Below are 25,178 nucleotides of genomic sequence, written 5' to 3'. Positions count from 1 at the left end.
TTTCCTTATTGATTTTTGTTACAGGACACAGCTCACAGTAATATCCATTTAGTGAAACTCACAAGATTACTGAGACTCGCGCGTCTATTACAAAAGATGGATAGATATTCGCAATATAGCGCGGTAATATTAACAATGCTAATGCTTTTTTTCATTTTGGTCGCGCATTGGTTAGCTTGTATCTGGTATGTCATCGCTGAAAAGGAGAGATTGCGAAATGATAAAGATTGGGACTTAGGTGAGTTTTTCCAGAATAATTTTAGTAGATAGATATTTACCTGTTTCCTGTCTTTTGATTTGAAAAAAGTTTTTTTTCTATTAAATAAATCAATTTCTCAGTGTTTACAGTATAATAGTGACATGTATATAGAATATAAGATTGACATAGTAATGCCTCTTAGCCTAATTAATCTTTATCTAATAAGTTAATTTGATAGTTAGCTTTTTATAATAATTGTACAAGATTTTAAATTATTTCTTTGAACTTATTTTCTTTCTCGCCTAAGTCTATTTTCTAGATTTTCTTTGGTCTTATTCTCTTTTCTCGCCCTTACAATTTTCTTTATTGAGTCTCTTTCTGCCCGAAGACTTGATTTATTCTTGTATTCTTTCTTATTTTCAGTGTACAATTTGTTGTTAAATATTTTTTAATATTTTGATTCAAATATATTCTATATTTATCTTTTTTCCGTTTATGACAAAATTTATTACGGAACTTTTACATCTAAATGATTTTTCGAAAATTTTTCTTTCTGTTGACTGAAAACTTTCTGTTTCTTTTTGAAGTATTTCAAGAGGAATTCCTCTATCTTATAACTTTTACATCAGTCTTATATCATATATATTTTTCAGTCTCTACATCTCTTTTAGAGAATTTATATATTACTTCGAACCATTCCTTTTTTCTTCTTTTAATCTTTTAATTTCTATCCCATATATATATATTCCATTCCTATGAAAATACATTTCTCTATCTGTCTCCCATCTGTTTTTAGTTTCATTATTTTTTTTATTTTCCTAAAACATTTTTTCTGTATTATTGTTCGATTTCTCTCCAATTTTTTTCTTAAATCTAATTTCTCTTCTATCTGTTTCTATTTTCAACAACTGCCTTTTTATTCCTTGACATTATAATCTGGTGTTCCAATTTAATCCTAATGTCTCTTTTATAAATTTATTCTGGCCCTTTTCATTGTTTCATGTTCCTTCCATCTCCAAATCTCTACTCCGTACATTAAGATATTCTTTATTGAATAGTAAACATATCCTTCTCTTACAGTCCCCGACAAATTTTTTTTGCTTTTCTACATTCTAGATTTATTTCATAGCCTTTTAATCGTTTTTTAAATATTTTTATTTGTTGCATTATATTTATCTTCAATGTATAATCTAAATATTTGAAATGATCGACTTTTTCTATCTTTATTCCGTATAACAATTTTAGTATATCATTTAATACAATCACAAAATTTTATATAGATACATATTTTACGTACATATGATATTCATATCGAAAAGTCAGAAATGTACAACATGCTGTAAAAGTAATTAGATTGCTTTCGAGAAGCACGTGCCTATGTACATAGAAATTAATTTAAAAGCGATCATAGTGATCTATAAGAATTCTTCCACACTATCAACTACTGTCTTAAGAAATCATGTTTCTTTCTATATTCCATACAAGATCGCGCGAGTTGATTTGTAACCATAGAAATGATCCTATCGATACGAAAGCTCATGCATAAAATTTGTAGGAAGATTGCTTCTCGATAGTTGTTGAGAAAACTTTTCTAGGAAAGAACTGTCTTCTAAAATAAAAATAGAAATAGAAAAAAAATTCTGTAAAAACATTCTAATTTTATATTTTATAAAAATAAGTATATAATAGAAAAGTTAATAAGTTAGGAAGAGTTATAACAGAAAAGTACAAATTTTAATAATTATACACAGCCAGATAATATTTTTATTAAGTTATATAAAAATATGTTAGTACTATACCTTTATAAATATAGAGAGTTTTCAACAGTCTAGAGTATTACAGATTAAACTAAAACATTGAAATTGTAATCTGTTCTAGGTTGGATACATACTCTGGCTGAGAGGTTGAAAATATCTGTACAAAACGTTACGCATACAGAAAGCTATATAACGGCATTATACTTCACTTGTAGTAGTTTAACTTCCGTAGGGTTCGGAAATGTTTCGGCAAATACATTCTCGGAAAAATTCTTTTCTATTTGCACAATGTTGATTGGCGGTAAGTCTCGTTTTACTAATATAATGAGTTAACGCACGTTATTTATATAATGCATTGATGTATTGATGATAAAGTAAATTTTGCCATATGCTAATTAATTGAAGATTATCTCTTTTCATGGTATTTCGATACATAATACATGATACATAATACATGATTGCTAGCTTTATCTCACGAACATTAAATATATTTGATTATATTGAGTTATATTATACATGCGATTTGCGTTGCAGCTCTTATGCATGCCGTCGTATTCGGTAACGTTACTGCAATTATTCAGAGAATGTACTCTAGAAGATCTCTGTATCAAACAAAATTACGAGATCTTAAAGATTTTCTGGTGTTACATCAGATCCCGGAAGAGCTCAAACAGCGAATGCAGGATTATTTTCAGACTATTTGGTCGCTAAATCACGGCATTGATATACACGAGGTAAAATCTATTCTTCTTTCGATCAGATCTTCTCTATATAATATATAATTAATATATTATAACATATATTGGAATAAATTTAAAATGTTGTATTATTATAAACTGTGATAAAAAGTAATTTAAAACTTGTACGATAATTGTTTATTATTGCAAAACAAAATAATTCTTGTGCAGACCCTTAAACAATTTCCCGAGGAATTGCGAGGAGATGTTTCGATGCATCTTCATCGTGAGATTTTAAGTTTACCGATATTTGAAACCGCCTCTCAGGGATGTCTAAAGCTACTCTCCCTCCATATTAGAAACAACTTTTGCGCTCCCGGCGAATTTCTCATTCATAAAGGAGACGCGCTCTCATACATCTATTATCTGTGTAACGGATCCATGGAAGTTGTGCAAAATGACATGGTGGTCGCAATTTTAGGTAAATCATAGCAAGCATAATTAACAGGATTAATTTCTCATAATTAATAATCGGCATTTTCGTATCGTTAAATTGTATTGTTAATGATAGTGCTTGAATTTGATAGATTTTGCATTACAATATAATTTAAGATTTTTTGAATCGATTCGCTATTTGACACATGATTATTTTGCGAACAAATTTATCAATGGTATATTCTTTTTTTTTTCTTTTTTTTAAGGAAAGGGTGATTTGGTGGGTTGTGATATAAATGTTCACCAGCAATATGGAAACAACGGCGGAGGCACGACCGGAACTGGCTCAGTTGATGTCGTAGTAAAATCCAGTTGCGACGTCAAAGCGCTAACATATTGTGACTTGAAGTGTATACACATGCAGGGTTTAGTTGAAGTCCTCCGATTATATCCCGAATATCAGCACGAGTTTGCGCATGTTATACAACACGATCTTACATATAATTTGCGCGAAGGATACGAGGCAGAGGTAATTAACTCTATGTACTTCCAAACAGGAACAAAACAGGAACAAAAATTTCACATTTTTTTGATAAAACCCATGCTAGTAATAAAAACCGATATTTTCAGAAAAATCGACAAAACTGTTCCTTTCTATTGAAAAATATTAAAATAAATAGAAAACTTTTTTTAATATTCATCAATTTTGAGAGAGTGTTTTCTAATTTAAGCTTTGTCCAAAATAAAATCCGCAATAAAAATCGATAGGAAATAAATAAATTTTTTGTTAGATGTTGAAAGATAAATGCATACATATAGGTCTATATTGGTAAAATTGTTAATTCTGTTATTATTACATTTTCATTATTAGACTAAAAGTTTAATATAAAATTTAGTAACATTTATACCTCCCTTTTTATTTTAAAAAGTTTACATATTAATTTAAACTAAAAACGTTATTATTATATATATATTTTATTACTTTAAACTATAATGATTAGTATGATCTAATTAAAGCAAAAATAGTTTTTTGCATAAAGTTATGTAAATATATTTTAATGTTACATATTAGTTATTTTTATAGTTTTTGCTATTTTATTCCATTAGATAAAAACCAGAATTTAATATGGTTTTTTTCACTCATTGGATTTTTCCATCAGCCCTGATAAAAAAAGATAGAGAATTGCTGTAGACATTAGGTATTGTTATCAGTTGCTAAAAACGGAGAATGATAATATATATAGAGAAAAACTATTTTAAGATATATTTAAATATTGAGAAAATATTCTTTATTGTTTTCTTTCAATTTTATACAGAAGAAAAAAATTGCGCTTATATTGAATAAGTGGACAAATATATTTTGATACTGATATATTTTTGAAAGAATGTATATGTTGTTGTTGTCTAATGAAAATTATCGATCTAAATTTTGCCTAATCATTGAATTTACCAGTCCTGTTGTCGCCTGAATTTTAGCAGGAATCCGATGTGAATGGCCCGTCATTGACACTGCCCTCCATCAGCGAGGATGACGAGAATGCAGTCGAGGAGGGCGAAACTTCCCCTTTATCGCCACCGAACAAATCACCGCTTCATACATCTTCGAGTCCGCGACATGCCAAGTTCAGGTAAGCCCTTTACCTATTTTTACATTAAAGAAAGCATTCTCAAAATCATATATATATATAGGGGAGATCAGGGACGAAAGTAACATTTTTTGTATTATAGGTCACTAATTAATTTTTTATCGTTAGAGATATAACAAAAAAGATTATATGTTAAAAAACTCCATTTATTGTTCTATTATTATACCTATGTTTCAATTTCAAATGATAGATATTTAAAGAGCTACTATAGCTTCTTGCAAGTTCTCTACGTTGATTGTTACTTTTATCCTGGAGGCCTGAGACGAAAGTAACATAGCCTGGGGATAAAAGTACCAGTTCTTATTTTTGGAAAAATAAAATAAATATGAGACTTTTTTCAATTCGGGGCAACTTTTATTATAATCTTTTATTAAGCAAAATAACTTTTATTATAAATTTGTAGTATATTATATTAAAATAAAAAATAAAATAAATATTTATTTTTATCATCTTTGAAAAACTTAACAGAAATAATCTTCGTTAAGCAAAATAATTATAAGTAATATCATAAAATAATTATACTTAATATCACATCAGTTTTGTACTTTTTTTAAGTCTACATAATAGTTTAATTCTAAATAATAGTGTAAAAAATTGTATGATAACTACTTATACAAAAGAGATTGGTATCTATTCCGAATCACAATTATGGCATACGTAATAAGAATCGCCTTTGGTACAGTTATTATGGGACTAGCCCTTACACTCTAAGCATTGAAATATGTTACTTTCGTTCACAGAGTGTCGTGTTACTTTAGTCCTCAAACACATTTTTTAGAATAAAAGCATTATAACCTAAATATGATGCAAGACTTAGCCAATTCAACTATAAAAACTTATGAATACATTTTAGAAGAATGCACCGGCAAATAATTACGTCAATATATACACTTTAATTAGGCATAGATACAAAAAAACTAAAACAAGAAATACTTAGGTGAATAATGCAAATACACTAATTTCACTCCTGCATGTGCAACCGGCGCGATCGATCTACAACAATTAGCTGAAAAGGAAGAGAATCGGGACGTACTATATAGTATGACTATATAGTACAAATTATTCAACATATTGTGTAGCTTATTACGAGGCTTGTTACTTTCGTGACGTTGTTACTTTTGTCCCCGGTCTCCCCTATATATATATATATATATATATATATATATATATATAGAGAGAGAGAGAGAGAGAGAGAGAGAGAGAACGTTTTCTTATAAAATATGGAACGATTAAAAGAAGAAGATTGCGTTAAGTAAACGACAGAGGGTAAAAATTTTAACGGTGTAAAAAGCTTGAAATAATGGATGGACGTGAGAGTGTAGGAAAAAAGTTAATCTGGCGGTTTCCGAACTTTTTTTTGTTTTTCTCCTTTTCTCGGTTAAACATCTTTTCTTGCAGCAGGGTACTTTTTTCAGAAAGGAGTACTATTGCTATAAGAGAGTATGTACTAAGTCCCTCTTTTTTCGTTACGTACTACAGAATATCTATATAATATATTTTAAAAAAATATACTTCTCTTCTATTTTAGTCTGATATAAAATATTCTGTGATTAAGAGAAAGTAGCATTTAAATGTAAAAACGAAGTATAAGGAAAAAATATCTCGAATTGCACGACGCGTTCGCAATTTATCTATATCCTTTCCGAAGAAAGAGACTCCCGGTTATAGGATAACACGATTTTCCGCTCGAAGAACTGTGAAATACATATCCCAAAGTCGCGTTTTCTCAATCCGACTTTTCAGATATCGGTGGTATCGATAAATTGTAGCGGAATGTCTATAATCCACTTTAGAAATTCCTTACTTTTCGGAATTCTTGCGCCGCGATTTCGATGCCATTTCAAACGCTCTCGATATTTCGAATCAAATAATCGCACAATGACGAACAAAATTAATTGCGTTTGATATATCAGGGAGGACTACAGAGATGGGAGACGAGCGGCAAGGGGTGTCTTGGTACGAGGAGGAAGGGCAGCGCAGATGATCGCACAGGAGTCTATGGAGGAGCACATTCGAGGATCGGTCGAGAGACTAGATAATCAGTTTTCCACGTTGCATCAAGACGTTGCCACGCTCAGTAGCGAGGTACCTTATTTATACACAGATATTTTATAACGTTATATACATTATATTTTAAAGCGCAAACGCATTAAGACAAATGCGAAATTGTTTTATATTTACTCAACAGCTTCTTAATTTCTTCCGAGACTTTCCGACTTCGAATATGTCTAGAAATAAATAAAAAATAATTAACTCGGAAAAATTCATTCGGTAGAATCGAATTTCTAATTCAATTTTACTTAAACTGATATAACTTCTGGATATACGATTTAACGAAACAATTCCAACAAAAAGAATAATTTTTCTTTTTTAAACTAATATTTAACATGATTTCAAACTTAAAAATTTTTGTACTGCTTAATAAAATTTAAAGTGAAAATTGCATTTAAAAAAGTTATTTTAACGTAATTTATTAGGTATAACGGTATGATGACCCACATTTGCTTAAATCGATATAAAATACACTTATAATGAACAGATTTAATTAATAGTTGAAATTTACAAAAAGTTATTAATATTATAATTAATAATTGCATTAATTTTTGATTAATTAAAATATTCTATAATTATAAGCTCAACTTTTTGAAAATATTATAAATATTGATGCTTTTTCAAAGACTTTGATGGAAAAAGTTTTTAGATATATTCAATTATAATTAATAAAAATAATTTTTGATAAAAATGATTGATTTTGTAATTTTTTAAATGTAAAATCACATTCAAAGGAATTCTGTGCGGTTTTCAAATTGATTGTGTGTACTGTTAACTATCGACTGTTTCAATACTTATTAGTAAGTTCATTACGTCTGAGCAATGAGTGGAGCGTTTTTCCTGGGTATTGTACCATTTTATCCTGTTACAAGTGTCGTGCTAATAATTTTTTATATTCCATGCAAAACTAAATATATTATTAATACTCTCAATCTTTAAAAGGAATTTATTGTAAAGATTAAAATCATTCTTTTTTTGGAAAAATTGACTGCTTGCACAGAACTGTGTTATCCAAGAGAGAAAGAAATAAACAGGAGACTCAGTGGTACTCGCCGCGAGATTAATTGATGTGCTATGGGTCGACAGGTACGCAACGCCATTCAAGCATTGCAGATGCTCGCCTGCTCACCCCAAAGTAATCCGAATTTGCCGACGCCGGCGGCGAGCCGCGGCAGCGGAGTCCTCGCGAGGAGTTCGTCCCATCCCCCGGACGCCATTTGTTGGAATCCGCCGGAGAGATTGATCGACGCGTCGACGCAGACGGATTGGCCGGTCGACCTGTTCGAGGCATGGGTGCGCGCGAACCCCCGCAGGTCTCTAAAAGCCCTCGGTCTCGATCCGAATGTCGTCCTGAGGTTACCTCCGCCGTCGCCCACGCCGTCGCCGTCCTCGCCTCCGCCGCCGCCCTACGAGCCCTTATCACCTTTGGTGAGCTCGCCGCAACAATCGCCCTCGCGATCTCTAACAACAGGTAATTACATGACGAGCGTTATAGAGGGAGGAGGACTCACACATATTGAGGCTACGGACGATATTTGTAGGCAGAACGAACTCGAGGGATTTATTAAAACGATGGTATAATACATAAAAAGGTTTCTCTTCTTTGGAATAAAGATAGTCTGTTTTTTGAAAAGATACACATGGGACACGTGGGAGAAAAAAATACTTCCTGGAAATTCTCATATACAACAGGGAGGGAAAGAGAGATACATCTCATCGTAGGGGGGATAGTCGTTCATACGATTCCGCGAATATACGTGTCAACCTTTCCACGAAAGAAATTTTCTTTAGAGAAGAAAATACTCCTCTGAGTTTTCCTCATATTGCGAAGAGATACATTTTTCTATGGGAACAGAGAGAGAGAGAGAGAGACATGTATCTCGTTGTGGGGAAGGTTGCGTATCCGCCCGTGTATTTTCGCAAGCATCTTCGTAATAAGGGTTGCGTGGATGGTGGACTTGAACTTCCGACGGAAACCCTAAAGGGGATACCTTTCACCTTAGCTTCCTACATAAGATATCCCTTCGCGTACGAATTATCATATCAATACATGCATACGTTTTTCTAGAGGATCCTTACTTGTTTTCTCTATGTAAAGAATATTTCTATATAAAAAACAATCATCTCATGTATGTATTTTTTTTTCTTTACATATACAGGGTGTCAGGCAATTTTTGACCTTCACGAAGTAAGAAGGTAGATTGGCTCAAATTAAGAAGGAAGGTACTATACTATTTTGCGATATTCGCAATAATTAACGAAAAATTAATTAAAGAAGATCGGCCAATGCGCGTGGCTAGAAACACACGACGGCGAAGGCGGTCTGACTGTAACATAATGGCGGCGCGCGGCGAAGCGGTGATTGGGGAGGGGAGGAGCCTTCGCCACGCGCTTACACACTCATCGCTCCTCCCCTCCCCAATCACCGCTTCGCCGCGCGCCGCCATTATGTTACAGTCAGACCGCCTTCGCCGTCGTGTGCTTCTAGCCACGCGCATTGGCCGATCTTCTTTAATTAATTTTTCGTTAATTATTGCGAATATCGCAAAATAGTATAGTACCTTCCTTCTTAATTTGAGCCAATCTACCTTCTTACTTCGTGAAGGTCAAAAATTGCCTGACACTCTGTATATATCAAGAAAAAATATGAATTTGCAACGAGCTATTATTTCTTAAAACAATTATGATTTCTTTACATTATTGATTCCTCTCATTATTTTTTGTATAATCGAAGTAGGATAATCGAAAAATGAATATTGAGATATTTCATAGTTTATAAATTAAAATTATATCAAAGTATAAAATATTTCGTAAACTATATTTAATTTTCGGTCATCTTATTCTATTATTTTTTTACACCGAATATTATGACGAATCGATTTATATAAATAAATTAGGGTGGCTTTTTTTATTTAACAAAAAATGAAGATATCTTTGAAATAACCTCATGACTTTTATCCAAGATCAAACTAATGTCACCATCTTATATTCTTCTCAAAATTATAAAACTTGTGTACGAAATATTTTTTGATGGAAGTCTTGGTTTTCGAGAAATATCAATGTATCATTTAAAATGGGTCACCCCGTGTGTATAAAAGTTGTTTATATAATATAAATTTCTCAAATTTTTCCGTTTGATGTAATAATCCATCGCCCACACTGTTTCGTCTGCAATCGAGACTTGGCACCGAGAATTTTCGTCGACGTTGAACGCTGACGCGTGATTTAAACCGATTTCAGGAAATGACAGCTACGTTTTTGGAATTACTCGCAACGCCTCGCACATTCCTCGATTGTACAGGCCGCCCAATTCAACCTGGGATCCTGACAACAAGCTGTGGCACCGATTTAGCGCCGGCGACGCCGATAACGTGTCGATATATCAGGCGTTGCGACGTCTTCCGGAGTCACGCTCAATCCCTTCGAAGTTCAATCCCTTCGACAGCTGAGCTGATTAATTATTCCGGGCTCGCACAAAAATTCATTTATTCATTAATGTGAGTGAAAGAAAAGTCTGTTGCATTTAATTTTTATCAGTAAAAAAAAGATAACTCTTGCATATTGTGATAAAACGTTTAAAAAATTTCGATCTAAAGACATAATAAAATTATACATTAATCGATACACGAATTCATTAATGCTAAAAGCTTCAATTTAATTGGCAGGTCAATTACAATGTTGTCACAAACTGTTATCGCGATAAACAGTTTTAACAGATTTGAAAACGCAAAATTAAAATAATTTCTGAAAATAAGTGAAACTTGACATTGACCCGCGCGAAATATTAATTCGCATTTCGCAACGGAATTGGATAACCATGATATGATATCGACTGGAAACTCTCGTATTTCAAATCACTGGCGATAATGTATTGCATATGCAAATTCAGGCTCGTACATCTCGTAATATAAACAATCGCTCATTTAACACGTAACACTGGATTACTCGTCAATTGACGTTTATATTTCCTTCAAATGTTAATCTCGCTATATATTGTAATATTTAACTCTTGAATGCATCCAGTTTCTTTCATGAAAACTGAGATAAATTAAGACTGACGCTATACATATATACACAAAGACATAATACATACATATCAGCAAACTTAAAACTTGTGATTATTCTGGTTTTAAATAAAAATGAATTAGATTATAAAAATATTTTTTTCAATTATTTTACGATATAAATATATATGTATATCAATATCCAATTAATAGTATCTCGTCTAGCGATATTTTATTTATTGCAGTGTCGACAAGAGAGAATAATAAATAAAATATTTGAAATATCAAAAGTTTAAATTTATTCTTATGATTTATAAATATGTACAAACAAATCTTGCAATTACAGCAACAAAATTTTCTAAATATGAAAAGTTAATTGAGATAAATAAATAATTAGAAAATATATATTGTGATATATCGCATATATTTTACATTTCAAAATCAATATAAATGATGGACAAAATTTATATCTGAACAATTAGTTGAAATTTAGAAATAAAGTCTTCATGTGACGCCTATCCATTAAGGCTAATCATACTTTTTATAAAAAGTTTGATTATGGTGCACAGAAAAATCGTTCTAACTGTAATATGAAAACTTGTATTTATTTCATAAAATGATTAATATTTAGGATTTACATTTGTCAGAAGATATTATTAGAATTTGCTGTTATAAATTCTACATGTTACGATGTTTTAACAAATACAAAAAATAGCGATAAATTTTTAGTGTGATATCTAAAAATCTACCTATATCAGCAAAACATTTCTTTGAATATACACATCCTATTAAAGAAAACCTAATGCCTTCAGCAATTTTCTATCTTTCTCATGGAAATACATAGAGCTAATTACTTCTCATATCCCTCGCAAATTAAATGTAAGAGTGTATAATCAGATTAATAACAATTTTCTAGCGTTTAAAAACAAACTTTATTAAAGCATCATGCATTCAAGAGTTAAGCAATACTTCATATATTGTCCTAGGCATTTCTGTCACTGCCAAACAGGATAATACATGATATGTCTCTGCGGTTTTTCCGTTTCGGACAAAATATATAGAATATATTCTGCAAATCTGTTGAGTAAAATAAATTCTCGCTTACATCATTTTAATACACATAACTCTATAATACGATTCGATACATGTAATTACGAACATGAACAACGTATACTTCAAAAATCATGACATTTATAATTATTTTACTAACATTTATAATTATAATTATAATTATTTCACACATGCTATCTACGTAATCAGTGTAACCGTATTCTAGCATTTTCTACCGAACGTTAAATATTGCATCTAATTTTATAGAAATAAATTGTGCACATAAATTATTAATTCATGCTTGTATGACCAGATTAAAAAAATAATCGGTCTTCGCTTTATCGCAATTAAGCTGCATGTAGAGATGTAAAAATTTTTTTAACAGAAACTTTCTTTTAATAGAAACAAATATTGAAAAAAAAATTTTTTTTATTGAAAAAACAAATTTCCTTTCATTACAAAAAGTTTCCTTTTATTACTTTTTTAAATATAATAATATTTTTCTTCATATTTTTTTGTTAACATAATTTAAAAAAACTAAAGTTTTTATATTTTTAATTTTTTTTCCGAAAGTAATTTTAATGAACTAATAAAACTTTGGTGGCAAATTATATTAAACACGACATGATTCAGATAATGTTTAGATGCACAACAAAAATTTTTATTATTATTATATTAAAAATTTTTATCTAATTGAAAATTATACAAATCATGCCATATTTGATATCATTTTAATAGCAAAGATTTTATTAAAATTATTTTCAAGAAAGAAAAATTAAAAATATAAGAATTTTAGTTTCTTTAATTTATTATTATTACAATAGTGACTATTAAATGCATTTTTACAAATTGTGTTTTCGTATCTATGTATAATAAAAAAACTCATTGGAATGCACTTTTGATTTGTTTTTGGAGAATTTATCTAATTAACAATAATAATTACATAACTATATAACTAACTTAGAATACGATCTGCTTAAGGTTAAAATACTGATGATAAGTTAAAATCATCTTAAAAATAAAAAAATAATGAAAAATCACACACAGCACTTGCAATATTCAAAAAATATAATTTTTAATATTTAAAAAAAAAACAAAATTTTGAAGAAACGAGGTTTATTGTTTTCATGGGTTTTTTTCACGAAGAAAAATCATTTTCTGAAAAAAATAACATTTTGCTTTTTTTTCTATTTACATCTCTAATTGCATGTCTCCGATAAATGAGAACAGATGCTCTGCAAGAGGCAGTTCCATAAAATATTATGAGTTACGTGCCGTTTATCCAGAGAGTTAGGTTAGCAATAATGTGCACAACAAATTTCAATGTACACCATCGACGTCCAATCGAAAGGAAACAATTCATATATAGTATATATCTGTTAAGTAATAATATATAATAATGACTATCGTTGAGAGAACGACGGTGATTAATGTGCGCGATTATAAGGCATAAAATAGCTTCGAATCTATCTTGATCAGTAATGTATGTCGATTACATAGAGCTGTGTGCGTGTGTGACGAGAATATATATCTAAATATATAAAACTATATATTTATATATATATATATATATATATATATATATATATATATATATAAATACTCTTTTTAGATTTAAAAATCGGACACATGTGTATATATAATATATAGGGAAAACTGATGTTGAAAATATGTGATAAGGCACGGCTTTGGCCATGCACGACTATATTCGTTCGAGCACTTTCATCGTTATTTGTGAAAAATTTTTGACACCTCGATTAATATTAAAATTTTTTACTTTAATGCAAAATGTCTATGCATCTAATCTTTGTTTATGTTTAATAATAATCAATAATAATTGATGATCCAACATCGAACGTATATTTATTGGTTTTTGAGTTATTATCGTCTCTAGTAATCCTATAGTATCGGGAAGGAAAATAAAGAATTACTTGGAGAGTTTTATCGACTATTGTGTCACTATAAGATATAAGACGTTTTCACAAATATCGTTGAAAGGAGCTGTTTTATAAATATTTCATATATTTTGTTATACTGTGTTTCTATGCTCTTCGCATTATAATTCAAAAGCTAAGTGTATTATAACATTATCTGACATACACTTTTCACGAATTCCATCACACTTTTTACATTCTCCTACACAGATTGCGAGGTAAAAGCTTTCTCGGATTTTATCATAAGGTCAATAAGCACAAATGTAATAGAACAATCCTCTTCCTAATTATCTGCTCGAAATTAAGGACCTCTTTATAATATCTTTGATCAACTCTGAATTTGAGCGTGCAAGAAGACAAATATTACACGGCAACGCTCTTATTATCCCTTACCGCGTGTAGTTATCTTTCTATCGTAAAAAGGTTGCACTTACAAAATAAGTATGTTAATGAATATGTAAAAATAGATATTGTAGTATATTCTCGCTATTCTACCTCTTTATAAAATATGTATATATACATATATACATATACATATATATATATATATATATATATATATATATATACAGGGTGTCTGAAAACTTTTCGCGGTCCCGAAGTGTGAAGGAAGATTGGCTCAAATTAAGGAGGAAAGTCCTCTACTGTTTGGCGATATTTGCAATAATTAACGAAAAATTAATTAAAGAAGAACGGCCAATGCGCGTGGCTAAAAGCGCGCGGCGGCGAAGGCGGTCTCACTGTAACATAATAGTGGCGCGCGGCAAAGGCTCCTCCCCTCCTCAATCACCGCTTCACCGCACGCCGCCATTATGTTACAGTGAGACCTTCTTCGCCGCCGTGTGCTTCTAGCAACGCGCATTGGCCGATCTTCTTTAATTAATTTTTCGTTAATTATTACAAATATCGCCAAACAGTAGAGGACATTCCTTCTTAATTTGAGCCAATCTACCTTCACACTTCGGGACCGCGAAAAGTTTTCAGACACCCTGTATAATTTAACGTTTTTATCGGCAATAATATGAAAGATTTTATTGAAATAATATATCGAGATTAAAATAATTGTACGCAGAACGATGCAATGAGAGAGAAATCTTAAGAAGAAATATAAATTTTTATAAAACATTGGCTCTTGCCAAGTATACTTGGCAAGCTATGCTGTAAGGGCTTAATCCAGAAATATTCGATACGTGTGTATATATAATACATATGCTGTACGTATAATAAAAAAGAAAAATAAGCCACGAATTCCATGTATGAGAGAAATCAGGAATTGGAAAATTGTCCAAAATCGAGCTCTACACTACAGTCGTATTTCTCATTGTACATTTGTCAACTGAATTAGTTAGGATACTTGAAATGACGGCCTTAAAATAAAAGTTTATTTTTTTCACGATGATAAATATCTGAGCAAGTGAACGTGTAAATGAAGCGATCTCTAAAGATGAATCGCAAGAGCAAAGGACGTAAAACAGGAAATGCGAGATAGAAAGAGAGGGAGAGAGAGAGAAAGAAAGTGAGAAAGAAGAGGGAGAAAGAGAACAGATATTTCTCTATGAACACGTTAATCCTTTATGAAAATATATATCTGAATCTTTGTAAATATTTTTAAACACTTGTACGTGTCTATATAACTTGTAAGTGTCTATATAAGTGGCATTCTTTGTTCAACAGACATGAGTTACGAAAAATAATAAATAAAAAATAATTATAAGTAACATTTTGTCTAAATATATTCTACATTCTTTAAAATTTTTCTTTCTTCAATAATTATTTTTTGTTAATACGCATTAATTATATTAATTGGCTTGTATTAATTGACTTATAAAAAGAGTACGTAATATATATTTTTTTTCTAAAAGTAAATTTTTTCTATCATTACATTATGAAAGATGGAAGTTTATTGACTGTTGCATTAAATGTCGCATTATATAGTTGTATTAAAAAAATATATTAAGTATATGTAAACTGATTTAAAAAGATACAAAACAATCATAGAGCTCGTCTCATTCGGGAATGTAGATTAACACTTTAGAAAATACTGCCTTGATAACACAGGTCTACAAGGTTTTGTTGTTGGGCAGCTGGGGGTCATTTCCGAAGTAATTTTCTGCGTAGAATCCGAATTCGAGGTCAGAATTGGCCCATCACGTCAGGATTTTGAGATATTTGAGGTTATATACTCGAAAAATGGCTTTTTGGGCTACTTTTGAGGTTATGTACAGGACGCACAAAATTTTTTAGCTCTTATCTTCTAATTGCATCATTTAGTATTACTCTTTCTCTTCAAAATGAGCTGTCGAATGGTCATCTACGATTTTTCCTTGCAAAGTTACGGCCATTTTAAGATGACATGATGAATTCCAAACCCTGCGCCGTTATAGCCCAACAACCTCATGAGCATTCACATTAAACCTGTAAACTTTGAACTATAAACCCGAAAACCTGGACTGAAAACTGTATATATGGGTTTGATGGAGAATCTGAAATCAGATTCCAGATCAGCGACCCCAAAAATCCATGTTTTCAGTTCTCAGTTCAAATTTGAGCAAAATTAAAATTTTTGTCCACCATATTGGATCCGCCATCTTGAATTTTCAAAATCTGATTTCAGATTCTCCATCAAACCCATATATACAGTTTTCAGTCCAGGTTTTCGGGTTTATAGTTCAAAGTTTACAGGTTTAATATGAATGCTCATGAGGTTGTTGGGCTATAACGGCGCAGGGTTTGGAATTCATCATGTCATCTTAAAATGGCCGTAACTTTGCAAGGAAAAATCGTAGATGACCATTCGACAGCTCATTTTGAAGGGAAAGAGTAGTACTAAATGATGCAATTAGAAGAAAAGAACTAAAAAATTTTGTGCGTCCTGTACATAACCTCAAAAGTAGCCCAAAAAGCCATTTTTCGAGTATATAACCTCAAATATCTCAACATCCTGACGTGATGGGCCAATTCTGACCTCGGATTCGGATTCTACGCAGAAAATTACTTCGGAAATGACCCCCAGCTGCCTAACAACAATCATGACCCCATTTTTTGTAGACTTGTGTAATTTGTCAATTGCGAGACATCGATTCGTCGATGATGGTGCGCGCTTCAGCATGACGAATGAAAGTACGACAGATTTTCTCTCACGAGAGCAGAAAATAAATGTATTACGGGGGATTCGCGGCGAACCATTTTTGGAATCCCCACCCACGACACGCGCGCGGTTTTCGTCGGATGGCTTTTCCGTTCTCTCTCCGCTCAGATACTCATCTCGCGCTGCTCGTTCGAGTTAGGTAAGTGCATCATTCCCGATAATACACTTTTCCTGCGGTAAAAACGTTTTGTTTTTTTTTTCTTCTCTTTCTCTCTCTCTTTGTCTGCCTCTTTGCCTTTTATATGCTTTATGCTGAAACGTGTGGCAGCGATATGTGGAATAAGCTCTCATCGGTTAACTGGTTAACTGAAGAACGATCGACGGAGAAGTGTCGACGATGGAGATTGCTGTTGGTTGATGGGATAAATCAACAGAATATATGTCAGAGAGTGGCAAACTAATCAGCGTTTAAACTTTAAGGAGTTTTAATATAATAATTTATGTTTTAAGCGGCTTGTTGACATACCTTGCGGTGCCAAAGTAAGTAGTATTTTCAGAATGTAATCCTCTGTGCGCGTGGATAGATCAGATTGCATCAATCATCGCGGTGGAGATCGATGAAAGATCACGACTAAAAGAGCATTCGTGTTTAAAACACGAGGGCCATTAAAAAGTGCAAGAAGATCCCTCAAAATTGCAGATGATTCAATTAGGGTTGCACAAGACTCAAACAAGGCAATATTCTAATTGTTAGTAAAAATATTGTATTAATATTGAAAATGTTCGAAAACTTAAATCTTGTCTTGAATGAATCTTTATAGCAAAAAATCTCGTCTTGTATTATCTTGTCTTGATTTTATTAACAATTTTTATTTAGTATTAATAACTGTTTAAAATAATATTTAATATAATTTTTATAATATATAACTTAAGATCATTATTATTATTTATGTCATCTGTTTACTTCTGAAAACGCATTAGAAAATCTCGTCTTAGATATATAGCGTATGTGATTTTTTTCTAATGCGATTTACAAATATATATATATATATATATATATATATATATATATATATATACATATATATATTAGATTTCTTTAAAAGTAATTAATTTTAAACTTCTTTAAGAGTAATTAATCTTAAACATTGTCTTGATAAATAATTAAATGATAAATAATTGAATTTCAAGACAATATCAAGACTAGTCTCTGTTGATACCTTGTGCAACCCTATTCAATATTATTTTAAATTTGATAGCTCGAAATTAATCCATTTTAGCGATCAATGATCCATCCACACGCATACTATTTTTAACGCTTGATGTTTGTATGACATTTGGATAAATCCATCTAATCTTTGATTTGATTTAGATTCAAATTTAGATGAGGTGACAGACGACGCTTAACTTCTTACAGGAAGTACATAATCGATTCATGAAGATCCACAATATCTCGGACAGCTTTGCATTTCTAATTGTTCCTAAATAGTAATAGCTTTACTAACGGTTCAAGATAATTTCCTTTTGGGCTTAACATAAAGCAACAGTAAGTAGAATCTATAACTGTCAACGATGTATACATTAACTTATTACATTACATTTTGTTGTCTATAATATATGCATTTTTTTAGAATATTATTTATGGTTCGCGTATCAATAGTGGAATAAACGCTATAACGTATATGCGCTAATTTTTTATTTTTTTTTAATTTTTCTTTATAGTGAAAGAAATAAGTATAAGATGTTACTGATATTGAATATAATTATTGGCTTTTGCGGACTATTAATATCTCGAATTATCTAAAAATATTACATTTTAAATAATATATTTTGATCAATTTTACGATAATTAAAAAACTTTTGGAATAAATTAAAAATAATTTAGTTTTGATTTTTATTTCTTTCGTTTTTACTTGCTATATTTTTTTTATTTTCCGCAACATGTAGATATATAGCAGGAGATAGCTTTATATATTGAAAATCAATATAAAATATTATATTGTTGTACACTATTTTTTTAACGGTATTTCTGCTTTAACGTCTTTCATGCAGATATTGAACATCGTTTTAAATCTTCGCTGTCTAACTCCGATTACTTTATATCGTACTATAAAATTACGAGTAATATTAAAAATAAATTTGCATAATAATGTCTGTTTTAAAAATTGTGCAATATTATTTTTCGCGTTTACATAACATTCTCATGCAATTAGTTTGTCATAAGAAAGCATTTTTTTAAGGATCTTATGTATTCTGAAGATGTTATATCCCCGCGAAATGAATTTAATTCACTTAAAAAAATATTTTGTTAATGTAAATAGATTTCTAGATAAATTTATCGATATTTTTTGTACCTTAGAATTGTAATATGTAAAATTTAAATAGTAGCAAATTCTAATAATGCCTTCTAGCAAATTTAAATCCCATTAAATCCCACGAAATCTGCATTGGATAAATACAAGTTTCGATATTAGTTAGAACAGTTTCTATGAAAAATTATTTTTTTGTATACCATAGTTAAATTTTATAACAAATATGATTAGCCTTAATATAGAAAAACTTTATTTTTAAATTTCACTAATAATTCAGATATAAATTCTGTCTCTATCATTTAGATTAATTAAGTGCAAAGCATATGTGGTATTACAGCATTTGCTAATTATTTATCTATCTCAATTAATTTTCCGCATGTAAAAAATTATTACTGTAGTTGCAAAACTATTTTTTTGAATGTTCACGATCCGTAAAATCCGCACGAAGGAGTTACAATCACGGAGGGGTCACTAAAGTCTTGTGACATTAATATTTGTTGTTAGATCGAATGTCGGTTTGCGGTGGCGGCTAAGTAAAGTCTATTTTTCTGAGTTACACTCGTTACGTTTTGGCCTCTTCTCGCTACGGCATCAGAGTTCCGCCGTCGTCATTATAGCACATATTTATAGAATTGGGTTGTAGATGCTATTTCCGTAGACGTTTTGATACATGCTCTTCTTCGTGCTTACGCATTACGATCAGTCGCTCGAATTATGGGCTTTGCAGAATTCGATAGTGCAGGATTTACGATGGCTCACGAGCACGTATATGTTCAGAAATGCAACTTTCGACACAAACCTTCGATTCAATCTCAAAGGCAAAAGCTTGAGTCATTATTCATGATGATTGATATAGAATTTGACAAGAATGTTTCATTTTCAGGAAACTCTACATATAATTTCTTTAGGCCAGTCCTCAAAATAAAGTCACCACCATGGACGTCATCAAGAAGAAAATGCAAACGATGAAGCTTGGGAAAGACAATGCCATGGATAAGGCCGATACCTGAGAAGGGCAGGCAAAGGAAGCGAATCTGCGCGCGTTCTCGAGAAAATTGCGGAACTCGCGAAAAAATTAGCTCGAGTCAAAGATAATCTGGAAGCCAAAGCAAGTTCTTGAGTAAGCTAACAGAAAGCTCGAAGATCGCGAAAAATCTCTTATCAAAGTAACGTCAACGTAAGTTTTTTTGGATGTACATACAGGATGTTTTGCGAGGAAATCGACAAACTTCTGGAATGTCTTCTTCATTTTAAGAAAAAAAGTTGAAACTTCTTGATAAATTAAGAGATCGAGTAGATACAGGATACAGTTAATAAAAATTAAATTTTCCATACCTCAATAATCGAACCGAATTAACCTATAATGTATATGGATTTTTATGTTTATAATGAACTCTAAAATACACTACTAAAAAAAAAATAGGGAACACTTCTTGCACCCTAAAAATTGGGCTATTTTCAAACCGTTGAAACTTGTCGAAAAATCATCGTAGACAAAAAATTAAAAAAGCATTTTGAAGCTTAAAGTTTCAACTTTAACGCGCAGTTGGTGGTTTTTAAAAATTTTTTTTTAAACCTTCCATATTCTGCGCTTTAAAAAAGAACACACTGTTTAGTTCCTTAAAATTATGTATTTTTAACACGGTGCAACTTGATAAAAAAATTTTTCTCGAGAAATTCAACTAAAATTCCATAACCAATACTTTTTAGATATGATGTCGATACTCAGCGAAAAATCATCGTAGACAAAAAATAAAAAAAGTATTTTGAAGCTTGAAATTTCAACTTTAACGCACTATCGTTAGTTTTTTAAATTTTCTCGAAAAGTTTCTCGAAAAGTATCTCGACAGTTTTCTCGAAAAATTTTTTTATCATATCTAAAAAGTACTGTTTATTTCCAAACTCGTATTATTCGGCCAAAAAAATCGTAGGAAAATTTAAAAAAAGCGTTTTGTAGGCAAAATGTTGTAATTTACGGAATTTGAGTTGAATTTCTCGAGAAAATTTTTTTTATCCAGTTGCGGCGTGTTAAAAATACATAATTTTAAGAAACTAAACAGTGTGTTCTTTTTTAAAGCGCAGAATAAGGAAGATAAAAAATTTTTTAAAAATCACCAACTGCGCGTTAAAGTTGAAACTTCAAAATGCTCTTTTAATTTTTTGTCTACGATGATTTTTCGACGAGTTTCAACAGTTTGAAAATAGCCCAATTTTTAGGATACAAAAGTGTTTTTTTTTTTTTTAATAGTGTATATTCTAGAAGTTTATTAGTCGGTTTCCTCACGGAACATTTTGTATTATACTTTCGACTTTTTTTTGTACTGTTGATCACATTGCCTTGGTATTTTATACTAAACATTATGAACAATTAAAATCTAACGTTAGAGAGAGTAATAATAAGTCTATAATTGATGAAAATTCTAATCTTCGTGCATTTAATTCTTTTAGGCTGAATGCAAAGTAGCCGTCCTTAATCGCAAAGTCTGGTTCATTGGAGAGGACTTTGAGCGCTCGGAGGAATAATTAAACACCACGATCGCTAAATTGACTGAAGCTTCGCAGGCTGCCGATAAACCCAGTCGGTAATTACCCGACAAAAACAGTTACGTCACATCCTCGTCGAATCCACGTATTTTACGTGCTTACGTGGATGCAGATTTATCCACGAATTATCTACGTGGATACAACTTTCTTTTTTCACTATTACATCGAGGTACTTTATTCTCGAAATATCAATGTAGATTTCATGTGGATATTTCTATTGAAATTATGATTAATCATTCAACGACTCAGTAATATTGTAATGTTAAAAGATATTTTATTAAAATTTTTCAATTGTAATTTTGTATCTGAAATATTTCAGAAATATACCTGCATCATGTTTTTTATAATTATATTATAATATTATAATATTTATATTTTATATAATATTGTATTTGCAATATTTCTGAAATCTTCCAGAAAGATAAAAAAGTTTGCTAAAAAAATGATTATATCTGTATGTTTCTAAATATGTAATAGTACATATGTATATAGAATATGCTTCCTCGCTTTGCCGCTATGCGGCGCTGCATCAAATTAGCTAACTCGTATTCAACTTTTCGTCATAAAGTGTATATAAAGAACTGATACTAACACGGTCCGAAGTTTATTTTTTCTTTTAAGGACCGTCTATGATGGAAGTAATATTGGTGGAGTGGACGGTGGAGTAAGGCGTAAGCGAATGGTTCTTTTCCATTTCGCATTACTCCTAGTCTTACGCTTTACTCCACCGTCCACTCCACCGATATTATTTTCATTGTAGACGGTCCTTTAGTCAGTTTAATTTAATAAACTGATTTAATTTAAAATAATTTGTTTAATAATCTGGATCGCTTGTTGGGATTCAGAATATGGAACAGATTATTTGAAATTAAACGGATAAATGGGAGATAGCCTATGTATTGCGTATATTAAAAATAAAATATAAATAAAAATAAAATTATTCTTATGGCTGAGTGTATTTATATACTTTTATAAATGTCCAAGATATTCACTTATCAAAAATGAAAAAAGTAATATGTCTCGAAAGTTCATGAAATTTTCACATAGATTCCACGTAGATTCTAGTACCGTTTTTGAGCGGATTATCCACTCGAATATCCACGTGGATTCAACGATATTATTCTACGTGGTAATAACGTGGATTTCACGTACTATTTTTGTCGGGTATACACTAATCAAGCTGCGCGTGGTGCCTTGGTATATATTGAAATATGTGACAATATAATTGCAGTATGTGTAAAGTATTGGAAAACCGTGCGCAATAGAACAAGGAGAGGATGGACCAATTGATAAACCAAGAAAGTTCACCTACTCGTGGAAGATGCTAATCTGATGAAAAATCTGACGAAGCGCAAGCTGACCTTTGTTGAAGACGAGTTCGAAGGATCAAGAAAGGATGTGAAATTCCACGTGATAAAGCGTAAGATAGTTGTGTTAATATCCCTAACAACACACATGTCCAAAAGATGTCCAGAGGTTATCGAGAGGACATCCAGAGGACATAAAATATCCTTTGGCTGTCCTCTAGATATTCTATGGACGTCTTTAGGACATGTGTGCTGTTAGGAATGCTTAATGTGAAAATAAAATTCAGGCAATTATACAATTTCTATCTTCTACTCTCGCAACAAGATCATGGAACTGGAAGAAGAATTGAAAGTCGTAACAGTTTGAAATTTTTAGAAGTATCTGAAAAAAATATAGTATGATTGTTAATGTAAACAATAGTGCATTATACGTCTATTTCGCTAGAGAACAAGTTCTCTATTCTCTTTCCGAAGAAAATATGTTAAATTTGAAAAATACTGATCTATGCAAATTTCTATAAATATTTTCAGGCCAATCAATGAATCGAGAAATACAAACGCCAATTGAAAACCTTGATCATAAATTGAAGGAGGATGAAGTCCGCGCCGAGTTTGATGAGAAGATCAAGAAATTTCAGAAGGAGGACAATTCGAAGGTTCGAAGGTTTATTTTGCTGAAAATATCTTTTGTTTTCCTCTCTCTTGTACAAAAGTGAAGAAAATAAAATTATTTTACGTTTCTCCCTTAGATGAATTGAGTATCAACAAGGATAGGTATAAGTCGCTGGTCGATGAAGTGGACTCGACGTTAGTCGAATTGGCAGGATATTAGATTATTTTACTATCTTGCTATTAGGCTTCGCGTATCTAATAATAGTTTCAATTTCTTGATTGAAAAGTCGATGTTTTATGTTTGCGCGAACAATATTACAGTTGGACGTCATCGTTCGATGAAAAAAAAGAGACAAAACTAAAGGATATGCCATGAATATCATTTACTATTCACGCTCCTATCCTTGTAATTAATGTTATTATTATGATGGAGTTGTATCAATGTGAGCGGATCGTAATCAATTCTATTCTGTTACATTGTGTACGAAAGATTAAGAGAAATTCAATAAAGAATAATGTAAAATCGATAAATTGTTACAAGAGTGCATAGCAATCTGCGCTAAGCAATAAATATTTTCATACATTATTTTCCTACAATTTCACACATAATGATGCAAAATATTAATTAAATATAATTAAATATAAAAACTCTTTGAGAAACAATTGTTATCTCTCACGACGTTTATTATTTCTTAATAATTTAATAAATGTATATACAGAACGTATATCGTGTCAATGACACATAAGTCTAGTAGTTTTGCATATTTTGTACTAAAATTTCCAAAATCGACTACATTTTATTATTACTAAGTATTATCTCTCTTGTTTATTATGTACATGTAAATCAGAATCATGAGTAGCACAATTTTTGTGCAATCTATGAGCTTTATACAATACTGATTTAGAAATTCTTACAAAAACGCACAACAATGATTTTAATGACCATGTACATATAATTAATATTATAGCGATTAGATCGAACTCGGATACAATTGTTATTATTATTATTATTAATATACATTATGCACTGTTTGAATGTAATTATCAAAACAAGCAAATGATATATTTACTGATTCAGAGCTAAATACAATGCGGTTAAATGAGATACAATCAGTATGAATGATATTTTATTTTATGATATATAAAAAGTGTGAGATTTTCATATAGTAACACGAATATTATCTACATGAGAGAGGAGGAGAGAGAGAGAGAGAGAGAGAGAGAGTGTTTTGGATTGTAAACGATTGTATTTTTAGCGCTAACAATGCTACAACAGCGCAAAGGTGATGCGAATTTACAATTACAAAAAGTAAAAGATTGTGTAATTATGCAACAAAGCGAACTGAATATTATGGATGTTTTCCAATTGTTTAACACATCTTAACACAAATGTGCATAGAAAAGCACAAAGTGTAGCGATGTGCACGATTCAATTGGAACAAATTAGCAATGATATATCTAACCTACAAAAATAAATATTGGCTTTATTCATTAAATATATTTAATCTATTTGGTTCCATATTCTGAATCTTCTTTTATCGAGTAAAAGTATTTCTAAAAG

The 25,178-nt window shown here is 31.0% G+C and overlaps 1 protein-coding gene and 1 long non-coding RNA gene across 11 annotated transcripts in view; both read left to right on the top strand.

Moving 5' to 3' along the window:
* Window positions 1–11,008, top strand: part of Elk (Eag-like K[+] channel) — a 40,393-nt gene extending 29,385 nt beyond the window's left edge. For 2 of the 3 annotated variants that reach the window (XM_083090974.1, XM_083090972.1), the window contains exons 8-16: window positions 25–238; window positions 2,078–2,257; window positions 2,491–2,690; window positions 2,865–3,114; window positions 3,335–3,597; window positions 4,545–4,696; window positions 6,628–6,803; window positions 7,857–8,237; window positions 10,007–11,008. In XM_083090974.1, coding sequence (XP_082947100.1) covers window positions 25–238; window positions 2,078–2,257; window positions 2,491–2,690; window positions 2,865–3,114; window positions 3,335–3,597; window positions 4,545–4,696; window positions 6,628–6,803; window positions 7,857–8,237; window positions 10,007–10,215 — 2,025 coding nt within the window. In that variant the 3' untranslated portion in view covers window positions 10,216–11,008. The remainder of the gene's footprint in view (window positions 1–24; window positions 239–2,077; window positions 2,258–2,490; window positions 2,691–2,864; window positions 3,115–3,334; window positions 3,598–4,544; window positions 4,697–6,627; window positions 6,804–7,856; window positions 8,238–10,006) is intronic. The other variant, XM_083090973.1, reaches the window with a different exon arrangement.
* A 5,985-nt stretch (window positions 11,009–16,993) lies between these two features.
* On the top strand, window positions 16,994–25,113 carry LOC145966631 (uncharacterized). Of its 8 annotated transcripts, none has more exons than XR_014437095.1 (7): window positions 17,005–17,041; window positions 18,215–18,388; window positions 20,038–20,331; window positions 21,603–22,827; window positions 22,930–23,118; window positions 23,537–23,661; window positions 23,755–25,113. It is a non-coding gene; the product is annotated as an uncharacterized LOC145966631 (long non-coding RNA). The 8 variants fall into 8 exon arrangements; XR_014437098.1 differs by lacking the exon at window positions 17,005–17,041 and adding an exon at window positions 17,052–17,382 and having other exon boundaries at window positions 20,063–20,331; XR_014437100.1 differs by lacking the exon at window positions 17,005–17,041 and adding an exon at window positions 17,052–17,382 and having other exon boundaries at window positions 21,603–21,732.
* Window positions 25,114–25,178: the final 65 nt, after the last annotated feature.

The sequence above is a fragment of the Camponotus vicinus genome, unplaced genomic scaffold, assembly GCF_025532165.1.
Source record: "Camponotus vicinus isolate PSW18456_S1 unplaced genomic scaffold, iyCamVici1.0 SCAF_2, whole genome shotgun sequence".
NCBI classification, from domain to species: Eukaryota; Metazoa; Arthropoda; class Insecta; order Hymenoptera; family Formicidae; genus Camponotus; species Camponotus vicinus.
The sequence above is the reverse complement of the archived record's forward strand: the minus strand, read 5'-3'. Positions and strand labels throughout refer to the sequence as shown.